Source organism: Carassius gibelio, chromosome B18, assembly GCF_023724105.1.
Source record: "Carassius gibelio isolate Cgi1373 ecotype wild population from Czech Republic chromosome B18, carGib1.2-hapl.c, whole genome shotgun sequence".
Classification (NCBI taxonomy): domain Eukaryota; kingdom Metazoa; phylum Chordata; class Actinopteri; order Cypriniformes; family Cyprinidae; genus Carassius; species Carassius gibelio.
Window position 1 is genome coordinate 14,590,078 of NC_068413.1, and position 12,866 is coordinate 14,602,943.

Below are 12,866 nucleotides of genomic sequence, written 5' to 3' on the forward strand. Positions count from 1 at the left end.
TGTCCGGTGTGAATGAATAATGCTGTAGCTCTTCTTCACCTCTAAACATTTACTTCTGTCTAACCTTTGACTGCTGTCACCTGTTCTTCTGTTCTTTCTTTGTCTGGTTTGGTTGGATTTGGAATCCCATTTGCTCTCCAAATGGCTTTTCAAATGACACCACATCTATGTGTATAAGTGTGTACATTTGTAAGAAAGAGAGAAAGAGAGAGAGAGAGAGCATTCCAATGTGTAAGATGAGCTCAGTGCCACTGAATCCTGGATAAGGATATGATCCTCAGCGTACGGCCCACAGCACTAACATTCATTCCTGGCTAACATCAAAGCTGATAGCCATGAAACCTGTGGGCCACACAGATACTGTATGTTCATGTTTCAAAGGGATTAGTTCACCCAAAAATGAAAATTCTGTCATCAATAACTTAATATCTATATTTATTCTTAATATCTATATTTTTCATAAATGTTCCCAATTTATTTTTCCATATGCTGTAATGGTTACCAGGTTTATTTCACACAATCATGACATGAAATGAAAAGGTTGATGTTAGCATAAATTATTATACTACTGTGGAGGTTAATAGTGAAAAACAAACAAAAAAACAAAGAAACTATTTTTTTAAACTCTTAACTTGGCCGATTGTTTTCCAGATTAGCATCTCCAAATTAGTTTGTATGAGATATTTTTGTTTATCCACCTGAAGCCTATTAGAACCTTCTGTTGAATGCTGTAGAATGAATTGGTAATCAAATTAGCTGAAATACTTAATAAATAAACATGCCAGGTGCAAAGCATATGTGACACTTTGTGAATGTAAATTTTAGGATTTTGAAAAATGCAAAACCATGTAATGTAGGTAAAAACAGGGAGCGGGGAAAATGCAGCTTTAAAAGCAGTCTGACAGCATATTAAATATGTAATTTCATTGAAAATTAAAGGGGTTCACCCAAAAATTAAAATTCTGTAATTAATAACTCAGTCGACTTCAAATCCGGTAAGACCTTTGTTCATCTTCGAAACACAAATGAAGATATTTTTGACAAAATCTGAGAGCTTTCTGACCTTGCATAGACGGAAACGGAACTACAACATTCAAGTCCCAGAAAAGTAGTAAGGATTGGGAATGACATGAGGTTAAGATAAATATAGAATTAGAAATATTTTAGGTAGCCTAAGGTGCACCAAGTGCTTTCAAGTTTCCAGATGCTTCTCTTTCTGCACACTAAAGAGACAGTTGGGTAATTAGTTAAAATAATTTCAAATAATCATATATTTATATTTATTTATTTTATTTAAAGAGGTCGTCAGATGCCCATTTTCCACAATTTGCTATGATTTTTAGAAATGTAATGAAGAGTCTGTAGCGTACTTTGGTTAAAACTTATCAATGGTAATGTAAAACAACACCCTTTTACCTTGTAATGATGATGTTTTCAGCAAGCTGTTTTAGTCCATCTTTCTTTAAATGCTAATGAGCTCTGCTGACCCCACCCCCTTTTTCTGTGGGGTGGCGAGACATTCTCATGATACTGTTTACTTTAGCCACGGAACTAGCACGTTATTAGCCTAGGCGATTTGCAATGATTCATAAAATATGACAGAACCCAGAGAAACGCAGGAGACGAGAGATCCAAATTCAGTGTGGTATTTAATGGGTAATCCAAATCAGCATCCAACAAAGCAGGGGTCAAAACCATAAATCCATCCAACAATAAACAAACAGGGAAGGAACAGGAATGGGAACAGGAAGCTCGGAAGGCGAGGAAACTGGGTGACAAAAAGAGAAGACTCCATCAAGACAAACAGAAAAAGACCGGTTAATATAGGCAGGGTAATGACGATCAAATGAAGACACCTGAGTACAATTAACAGGAGTGCAATTACTGTGATGAAGGGGGCAAGGCTTAGTGGGAATTGTAGTGCCTACGGTGAGGTGCCTATGGGGAAGTGAGACCACTAGTGGAGACTCAGGGAAACAGAGACCAGCGTTACAAGAACCTTATACACACTTCTTGTGAAGGTTTGAGACATGAAAAAAATCATGCATTTCACAATATAAATGAATACAAGATAAATGTGTGATAAATATACAATCATTTGTGATTGGAAGAGTAGACGCTGAAGCGTGCTTTGAAGGACACGGAGGCATCAGTGTGATCACTTGCATTTTTTTTCTTTATAAGGGTGGAAACTTAAAATGCGCTGTAATTTTTCCTCATAAAGGTAAGAGTATACATAATTCGAAACTGCAAAGTGTCTACTTTTATTTGTGTGGTCTCATAATATCAACAAATGTTGTGCTTTTGTAAAATAAATAAAACAAACAGGGTGGATTCCTGCAGTCTCATTCTTGAGCAGGAGGGCTTCACAAAAACTGAACCGAAACTCAGCAAATATGTGCCTCACTGACATGATAAATATATTTATAGAATGCCAAAAATTACTATTTAAAACAAAATAATTAAAATCAAAAATTAAAAAGCCTGTGTGTTTTTGTGGTACAAATGTTTTACATATTGGCCTGGGGCTGACTTGCTATGCCACTTGTTGTGTACACACACTGCCAACACACACTTCACTTCAGACAAATTGTAAAAATGCACGTCGCATCCAATGACCCCAAAGAGTTATATTCGGAGCTCAAATTGAGAGGGGATTATATTTTTACAATTAGACCACTGGGTATATTACATATACCTATGCAATTTATAGTCCAGAAAAATAGGAATTAATATTTGCATGGCATTCAGGAAACCTTCCTGTAGCTTATTACCATGGCAGTTTTAGTTAAATTAAATTTATTTTTAATGTTTTTGTTTTTACTTTCATTTAAAAGCTGACACATGGGCAGCTGAGAAGATGCCTGAGCCAGTGCTAATCTACAAAAAAAAAAAATGGATTTACTCACCCTCATGTCGTTCCAAACCTATAACTTTCTTCTGTACATTATATACTATGTAAAAAAATAAAAATAAAAAACTCCTTGACCCACAACAGATTTGGAGCAACATAAGATTGATAAACAATGTTAGAATTGTATTTTTTTTGGGGAGAACTGTCTCTTTAAGGACTGCTATGGTGTGCTCTCTCTCTCTTGCTCTCTCTTATTTATATAATCACACCCATAAATAGTATGAAACTATAGACAAAACTCACTAATAGCAACAGTAATCATGTTCTTTTGCTTTTAATCCTTTCTGGATTTTGAGAAAAGGTAAGCTGTCCACAGGATGTGTTTGTTTTCCTCATGACGTCTGAATGTGACCTTTGACTCTTTGACTTACTGTTCATTGGTTGTTTCTGTACATATGTATGCTCTTTCCATAGTACTGTACTGTACTTCCTGTGAATGTAAACTTTCATGTAAAGAAAACCCCTGGTACTTTTTTCTCTGTTCATTCTTAACAGTTTTTGTTTTCAGTTTACCTCTTCTTATGTCTCAGTGTTGTCGCCATGTGAAAACGGTGGAGCCCTTTCCTATGTAAAATGCTGCTGTTCACCATCCAATGTAGTCCCCTTTGCTGAGTCCTTACAGCACAATTCGAGTACAAAGAAGTTGTTTTACATTTATTTTCTCTGTTTTTCCTCAATCTCCAGTCATTTCAGGGAGGGGGACACCGAACGCTGCTCTATGGCCATGCCATCCTTCTGAGACACTACCACTCTGGCATGGTGAGAGATGATTGACGGGTTCATTATTTACTGATATTTAAAGGGGGGGGTGAAATGCTCGTTTTCACTCAATATCCTGTTAATCTTGAGTACCTATAGAGTAGTACTGCATCCTTCATAACTCCAAAAAGTCTTTAGTTTTATTAAATTCATAAGAGAAAGATAGTCTGTACCGATTTTTCCCGGAAAAACACGACCGACTGGAGGCGTGACGTGTGGGCGGAGCTAAAGAATCACGAGCGCCAGTAGGCTTTTGCGTTGAGAGCATGTGGAAGCTGTGACATTACCGTGAGGAAAAAACCATCATCCAAAACAAACCATGGCTTACAGTCAGATTCAGCCGTTTATTTTTGATCCAGAATCAGATCCCGAGGCTGAAACTGAACGAGAGCAGCAGCAGCAACGACTTGCCCCGAGCGGGGCTCGAACCCGGGTCTCCGGCATGGGAGGGGACTCACTAACAAGGAGGCAGAGATATTTGAAGCAGTTTTACTCACCGCATCCGGTTCTAACACACGATCGTGACCCTTTTTCGTTGGGATTGCATCATCCTTAAGAAATAAACGATACGCAAATCCGTCGTCAAACTGGGCCTTGTTTGTAAAACAAGCGTCTTCGAAATGCAGGGAACAAACAAAAAACACTTGCACAACTCCGTTGATGCTCTGTAAAAATAAACTCCATCCACTGGTCCCTTAATGCTGTTTTTTCCTTGGTAATCTGTGCAGGGTTGTCTTGCCCTGGCAACCAAAAACACACTCCTTTTGTGACATTTCGCGACGCTCTCGCTCTGATCAGTGAATGTCTGTTTTGCTCTCAGCTCTGCTATACGGGAGCGCGTGCTCTTCCGGCAGACGTGCCCTCAGGACCCATATAAGGAAATTCCGCTCCATCTAACGTCACACAGAGCCATACTCGAAAAAAACTTTCCGAAACTTGTGACAAACCGGAAGGAGTATTTTGGGAACAAAAATACTCCTTCAAACGTACAACTTAATTTTTGAAACTTTGTCCATGTTTAGCATGGGAATCCAACTCTTTAACAGTGTAAAAAACTCAGAATGCATGAAATAGCATTTCACCCCCCCCTTTAATATGACGGCTCTCATTGTAAGGAGATATGTTTTTACCCTGAATTACAGTATCTGAGCTGCTTGACGACATCACGTTCACTCACAGACAAGCTGGCCTTTGATGTGGGCCTGCAAGAGGATTCTACAGGTAAATAATAATATTAATAATAATAATAATTATAATAATATATTTTTAAGTAGCACTAGTGGTTTATTATCTGTTTTCCTGTTTGTATTTATTTTTCTTGAGCTTAAAAAACAACAACAACATAATAATAATAATTATTTTTTTATTTATTAAGTAGTACTAATTGATTAAACAATAATTATAATATTATTATAAATATATTATTATTAATATCATAACAGTTCACGATCAAACCCCAGACTTCAGGGATTCGAAAAGCAACAACAATGCAATGTCCGATCCCACTATAGAAACCCAGGAAAAAGAGTATTTTCTGAACAGTGTGAACCAGATGGTAAAGCTAACGAATGTCTGTCTCCCACGTCTCCTCCACAGTCTGCAAAGGGCACATTTATATCACCATGAAACACAATGAGTGCCAGTGCAACTCAATGACAATCAGCTTTCTGGCTATTCACACTTGAGAATAATTAAAGAGGGAGGAAAAAAAAAAGATAGAAAAGAACACCCAACACAGAAACATTCACACAAACAATACCCACACATTACACAAACAAAAAGTCATCACAACAGTCACATTCTCTTATTAAACCTATATTTGTATGCATTTGTTTAGGTTATAGCAGTATTTATAATAATATTTATTTTTACTGGACAAATTCCTTGCATCTCTGTATGTTCAGGGGAAGCGTGTTGGTGGACCATCCATCCTGCATCCAAGCAGAGGTCAGAGGGTGAGAAGGTCAGGGTAGGAGACGACCTGATCCTGGTTAGCGTGTCATCAGAGAGATACCTAGTAAGACTTTTTAGATCCATAAGTGACCTAATAATAATATCAAACATGATTCTCTGTGCAGCTGACAGCTGGTATCTCTGATAACTTTTGCAGCATCTGTCGTACGCCAGCGGCGACCTGATGGTAGATGCCTCCTTCATGCAGACCTTATGGAACATGAATCCAGTCTGCTCAGGCTGTGAGCTGGCAGAGGGTAAGTGTCTAGCAAATACAGAGAATCCCCAATAAAATAATAACGAAATGTCCTGAAAGATCATTTATAAAGCGTGAGTACGCTTAAATATTTAAACATGGTTAAATATTTAAATAAATATTTGTAAAAAACGGCTTTGACGTGGAAAAGTGCTTAGCATCACGTCAGGGTCTGAGCAGATGGCACGCACTTTTTCTTGTCGGAGTACTACAGGTTTTTTTGGAAATATAATCTGTTCTTGCGGCTCGCTGTTCTAAATGAAAGAATTTGGATGACGACTGCGATCTTTTACATGTAAATGACATTAATTAGGAGTCGTTTACAAGACAGTCAGCAGCGTGCAAGTTCAAGATCAACTGCGATTCATAGATCTTGCATCTGAAAGAGAGGCTTACTTGCGTTTTCTGCACGTACGTTCATTTTATGAACCACACATATGCATATTTGAGAAATTATGGTAGGATCAACTTTAGAATGGTGTCTGCGCAACGTTTTATAAATGCTTTATATTTGCTCTTTTCAGGGTACTTAACTGGAGGTCATGTCTTAAGATTGTTTCATGGTCACATGGATGAGTGTCTGGCCATCTCAACACCTGATCAGGGAGAGGAGCAGCGCAAGTAAGAGAAGAATATATATATATATATATATATATATATATATATATATATATATATATATAATTAAGCAAGCTGTTTGTATTACTGTACTGTCTGTATGTACAGTAAATGAAGTGTTATGATTGGCTAACCTCCTCGCACTGTGTATTACACACTAAATTCTTAAAATAAATGATAGTAATGTCATTCTCTCTCTAGAATTGCACAGTATGAAGGAGGGGCGGTGTGTAGTCAGGCCCGTTCGTTGTGGAGACTTGAGCCTCTGAGAATTGGGTGAGAAAATCACTCATCTCTTAACTGTGACATAATTATACAAAATTTTGCATATACGTTTTGTAATACACATCTGTTATTTCCCTGCAGTTGGAGCGGTAGCCACATGAAGTGGGGCCAGGCTTTCCGCGTACGCCACATCACAACGGGTCGGTACCTGTGTCTGGATGAGGAGAAAGGTCTGATGGTTCTGGATCCAGAGAAAGCCAACACTAAATTGTCCGCCTTCTGTTTCCGTGCATCAAAGGTACGTTTGAACTTTTATAAAATAAAGAAAATATATGCTTTTTATTTGACTAGTTATTGAATTCTACTGGCATTTCTCATTCCTGGAGAACAGGAGAAAGTGGAGGGGGCTCAGAAGAAGCGAGACGTGGAAGGAATGGGTGTTCCGGAGATCAAGTATGGCGAGTCCATGTGTTTTATGCAGCATCTTTCCACAGGGTTGTGGCTCACATACGCTGCTTTAGATGCTAAAGCGGCTCGCCTGGGAACCATGAAGAGAAGGGTATGAAGCTCGCTGAACTACAAACCACATGATACCCACTCACACACCTGATGTCAAGACTTTCAAACTGTTGTATTTCTTATGATCGTACATGAAATCGAAACCTTCTTTATCTTTCTCTCAGGCCATATTACATCAAGAGGGCCACATGGATGATGCACTGACTTGCTCTCGCTCTCAGATGGAAGAGTCTCAGGCTGCTCGTATGATCTACAGCACCACAGGCCTTTTTACACAGTTTATCAAGTACGACTGTACATCACATACAATCTAACATTCATTTATACTGTATATATTATTCAGTCACGGAATAATGTGTAATACTCTATAGGCAGAAAAATAATTTGGTGATATTCTGTTGTTACTATCTATTGTTTGATAAAAAAGTGAAACTATGAGCAATATGACATTTAATTATGCATAACTTTGGTGCAGTACTTTTATAAACTTTTATTAAGCAAGACATTAATAATAAATAAAAAATAAATAATGAAATTATGAAATTATATAATAATTCTGTTCTTTTGAACTGAAAATTAAAATGGTTTCCACAAAAATAATATGTATACATATTTAACTATTTCTATATATGTATTTTTTTTATGTATAACTGTTTTCAATATTGATGAAGTTTTTTGAAGCAGAATATGAATTGATTTCTGAAGGATCATTTGATGTGATGATTACATATAAGACTTTGCAAATAATATTTTGCAGTATATTAAAATAGTATTAAATTAAAAATTTTATTAAATATAATTTTTTTGTATTGTTTTATAATAATGTTATAGACTTCTTTGACTTCTTACTGACACCAAACTTTTGGTCTGCAAGTAATAAACAATTTAATTATTATTATTATTATTATTATTATTATTATTATTATTATTATTTATTTTATTTTTTTACATAATTTTAATAATAATAATAAAAAACACATATATATATATATATATATATATATATATATATATATATATATATATATATATATATATATATATATATATATGTGTGTGTGTGTGTGTGTGTGTGTGTGTGTGTGAGTGTGTGTGTGTGTTTAAAAATGTCATATCATATATATGGAAATCTTACTGAAAAGCTCTGACAATTAGCCTATTCAGACTGATTATTTAAGATAATATTTGTAGACAGTTGCCTTATATTTTCTTGTGTGTGTGAATCTGCATGCATCCTCTTCTCTCTCTTGTACATCAGAGGTCTAGACTCTTTGAGTGGGAAGAACAAATCCCCCGGTCCGGTGTCCTTGCCATTGGATGGAGTGATCCTGTCCTTGCAGGATCTGATCCATTACTTCCGGCCTCCAGAGGAGGAGCTGGAACACGAGGAGAAACAGACCAAGCTGCGCTCTCTACGCAACCGACAGAACCTCTTCCAAGAAGAGGTGTGTGTGTGTGTGTGTGTGTCTATTTGACAGTCAGCCCTGATCCCCTTTAATTAACGCCTCTTTTCTGTTGCAGGGGATGATCACCATCGTGCTGGAGTGTATTGACCGTCTGAATGTCTACAACACTGCCGCACACTTCTCTGAGTTTGCCGGAGAGGAAGCTGCTGAATCCTGGAAAGAGATTGTCAACCTGCTATATGAACTGCTTGGTGACCAAATATAAATGTTTCATGTTTTTAAAAGAAGTCTCTTATGCTTACCAAGACTGAAATTATATGATCAAAAATACAGTAAAAGACATTCTCTTTTCCCTTTTTAAATGAAATGTACTATTGTCACATGATCATTCAGAAAAAAAATGCTGATTTTGTGCTTAATGCACTATAATTGTGAGGAAGCAGTGCTGAAGTCTAAAGAACTAAAGATATACTGAATTATATTTGATTGTGCTGAAGTGAAACAATTGCAAGTATACTTCAGCTACACTTTAAATATCTTGCATTTAAAGATGATAGTATTTCAAAAAATCATAAAATCCTCATTAATAGTGACATTAAAACACAAATTAGGCTTAATATTAAGAAATAGTGCATTCTGCACAAGTAGTACTCCAAATAACGTTAATAATATATATATATATATATATATATATAGCAATTTGAAAGCAATATGTCAGGTAAATATGTTAATATATTTGAACTTAGTTGGCAATAAATGTATTTTAAATTTATTATTTTTTGACTAGGGAAGATATGTTAAAATATAAAACAGTCATTTTAAATTGTAATAATATTTCAGATTATTTTCTATTTTTTACTGTGTTTCTAATGTAACTAAATGCAGCCATGATGAGCATGAAAGACTTATTGAATAGCATCTAAAAAGCATACTTCATTAAAAATATATGTATTTCTGTTTCATCCATTCTTCAGTTGTTTTCCTTTTTTATCAGATTGATGGATTATATTTTGAATGTGTCTCTATTTTCACAGCATCGCTGATTAGAGGAAACCGTTCTAACTGTGCTCTGTTTTGCGATAACCTGGACTGGCTGGTTAGTAAACTGGATCGTCTGGAAGCTTCTTCAGGTATATATAAAACCATCCTCGAGCACACAGTCAACAAATGCCACAAAATGATTACCTTACCTTGCCACATACTTCTTGCTCTCATACTTCTTTCTTATCTGTTGGCCTGCAGGCATCCTAGAGGTGCTGTATTGTGTTTTGATTGAAAGTCCTGAAGTCTTGAACATCATTCAGGAGAATCACATCAAGTCTATAATTTCTCTCTTGGACAAGCACGGTCGAAACCATAAGGTCTGACTGCAAACGTGATTTAGGTCAACTAGCATTTATCATTTTGCTATGCATTGAAGATCTCACTGTCCTCTCCCTTTATCCGGACAGGTTTTAGATGTATTGCGTTCTCTGTGTGTGTGTAACGGTGTTGCCGTGAGGTCCAATCAAAACCTCATCACAGAAAATCTGCTTCCGGGCCGTGACCTCCTGCTGCAGACTAACATCGTTAACTATGTATCAAGGTAATATCCGTTGGTTTTCGTCCAATTAAAAAGGCTACATTGCACCTTGTTTTCTTTTACTGCAGCTTTTGTTTTCAAAGAATTTGAAAAGATTCAAAACCCTGTAACTACATACATGTGACTTACTTCTTGTAGCGTGAGGCCCAATATCTTCTTGGGAACTTGTGAAGGTTCTACACAGTATAAGAAGTGGTACTATGAGGTGATGGTAGACTATGTGGAACCGTATGTGACAGCTCAGGCCAGCCATCTGCGTGTTGGCTGGGCTCTAACTGAGGGCTTCAGTCCATACCCAGGAGGAGGAGAGGGATGGGGTGGCAACGGTGTGGGTGATGACCTGTATTCTTATGGTTTTGATGGCCTTCATTTGTGGTCAGGTTAGTGTGGCGATCTTCTATATTCTATATGTGTGAGTGTTTGTGGTCCTTAAACCATATTTTTGCTCTGTGTAGGTCATGTGCCACGTCAGGTTGCTTCGCCCAACCAGCACATCCTGGCAGCAGATGATGTTGTGAGCTGCTGTCTGGATCTGAGTGTGCCCAGTATCTCCTTCCGTATCAATGGCCATCCAGTCCAAGGAATGTTTGAGAACTTCAACGTAGACGGCCTCTTCTTTCCCGTCATTAGCTTCTCTGCTGGAGTGAAGTAATGAACATCACTGTTTTGTATTAAATAACCTTATCTTAAAAGGATAGTTCATCCAAAAATGAAAATTGCCCCATGATTTACTCTCCCTCAAGTCATCGTGGGTGTACATGACTTTCTTCTTTCAGACAAATCCAATCAAAGTTATATAAAAACATGTCCTTGCTCTTCCAAGCTTTATAATGGCAGGGAATGGGTGTTATTTTTCAGTAGTACAAAATAAGTCCAATAAAGCTCATCCATCCATCATAAAAAGTGTCCCACATGGCTCCCAGGGGTTAATAAAGGCCTCCTAAAGCAAAGTGTTGTTTATTTTGTAAGAAAATATAGCTTCCGATTTTGCATATTAATAAATTTTATATATGTATATATATATATATATAGTTTTAAAGAAATCGAAGGGTATTAAATTGATCAAAAGTAAACGTTAAAATAATTTATAATGCTGCAAAATACTTGTTTACCCTGCATGCTATTCTTTTGACCTTTACTAAATGATCCTGAAAAAAACATTTCCACAAATAAATATTGTAAGAAATGTTTCTTGAGCACTAAATCAGCATTAGAATGATTTCTGAAGAATCATGTGACAGTGAAAATTATGGAGGTCCAGCAGTATACAACATAATCAGAATCAGAATCAGAATCAGAATGAGCTTTATTGCCAGGTATGTTCACACATACGAGGAATTTGTTTTCGTGACAGAAGCTCCGCAGTGCAACATAATGACAGCGACAGAACAAATAACACAATAAGGATTAAAAATACAAAAAAATACAAATAGGTAGGTAAGGAATGACAATATACTAATTGACAATGTATGGCAGGTATATTACAATGAGCATTTATGTATGTACAGGTACATTATGTGCAAAAAAACTGTACTCTAAGTATGTGAAATAATAATGCAATCTCCACAGCACAATGAAATCATCACAACATAATGACTAATTTCATTGTGTTGTGCTAATTTAGCTGTGTTGTTGCTTTTTCCATTGTGTTGTGCTAATTTTGTTGTGTTGTGACTTATTTCTGTTTTGTTGTGCTAATCTTTTTGTTTTGCACCTTGTTTCCGTTATGTTGCGACTTCTTTCTGTTGTGTTGTGGCTTAATTATGTTGTGTTGTGCTAATTTCGTTATGTTGCGACTTGTTTCTGTTGTGTTGTGGCTTGTTTCAGTTGAGTTGAGCTCATTTCGTTGCGTCTTATTTCTGTTGTTTTGTGCTAATTTTGTTGTGTTGCCGTTGTGTTGCAACTTGCTTCTGTTGTGGCTAATTTACATTGTGTTGTGCACCACTGGGCCACAGTAGAATACTGTAGCAATGACTGTAAATAAATAAATATTATTTTTTTTATATTATTTTAATAATATTTAACAAGTTGACTGTTTTATAGTTTTGTTAACCAAATAAAGGCAGCATTGGTGAGCACTTTTCAACATAAAAGAATCTGTCCAAATCCAAAAATCTAGACAGAGAATAATAAATGAAAACAACAAAAAAACTAAAATCTTTCCATTTAATTTTCAGAGCTCGCTTCCTCTTGGGTGGTCGCCATGGGGATTTTAAGTTCTTGCCTCCTCCTGGTTACTCACCATGTTATGAAGCTCTTCTCCCCAAAGACAGAATGCGCATTGAGCCTATTAAGGAGTATAAACATGACTTTAATGGAGTCAGAAACCTGCTGGGCCCCACGCAGTCCCTCACGCACACTTCATTCACTCCCTGTCCCGTTGACACTGCCCAGGTAAAGTAAACTAACCACATACAACTCCACTGTAGCTTGCCCAAAACACTTAGACTCAGCAGTCAGTGTATGTCCTGTGTATGTTGTATCATTTGTAGATTGTTCTACCTCCTCATTTGGAGCGGATCAGAGAGAAACTTGCAGAAAACATTCATGAGCTCTGGGCTGTGACTCGTATTGAGCAGGGTTGGACCTATGGAGTGGTGAGAACCTTCTTTCTCTGTCTTTCTCAAATATACA

General features: G+C 36.7%; 1 protein-coding gene across 18 annotated transcripts in view; it reads left to right on the top strand.

Moving 5' to 3' along the window:
- Positions 1-12,866, top strand: part of LOC127977884 (ryanodine receptor 1) — a 98,313-nt gene that overhangs the window by 23,966 nt on the left and 61,481 nt on the right. For all 18 annotated transcript variants that reach the window (XM_052583073.1, XM_052583072.1, XM_052583079.1 and 15 more), the window contains 18 exons: positions 3,599-3,673; positions 4,816-4,894; positions 5,578-5,690; positions 5,784-5,883; positions 6,407-6,503; positions 6,702-6,776; positions 6,867-7,023; positions 7,117-7,284; positions 7,409-7,530; positions 8,503-8,689; positions 8,766-8,901; positions 9,685-9,780; positions 9,893-10,011; positions 10,102-10,235; positions 10,371-10,612; positions 10,688-10,880; positions 12,410-12,626; positions 12,725-12,829. In XM_052583073.1, the coding sequence (XP_052439033.1) occupies positions 3,599-3,673; positions 4,816-4,894; positions 5,578-5,690; positions 5,784-5,883; positions 6,407-6,503; positions 6,702-6,776; positions 6,867-7,023; positions 7,117-7,284; positions 7,409-7,530; positions 8,503-8,689; positions 8,766-8,901; positions 9,685-9,780; positions 9,893-10,011; positions 10,102-10,235; positions 10,371-10,612; positions 10,688-10,880; positions 12,410-12,626; positions 12,725-12,829 (2,415 nt within the window). The remainder of the gene's footprint in view (positions 1-3,598; positions 3,674-4,815; positions 4,895-5,577; positions 5,691-5,783; positions 5,884-6,406; positions 6,504-6,701; positions 6,777-6,866; positions 7,024-7,116; positions 7,285-7,408; positions 7,531-8,502; positions 8,690-8,765; positions 8,902-9,684; positions 9,781-9,892; positions 10,012-10,101; positions 10,236-10,370; positions 10,613-10,687; positions 10,881-12,409; positions 12,627-12,724; positions 12,830-12,866) is intronic.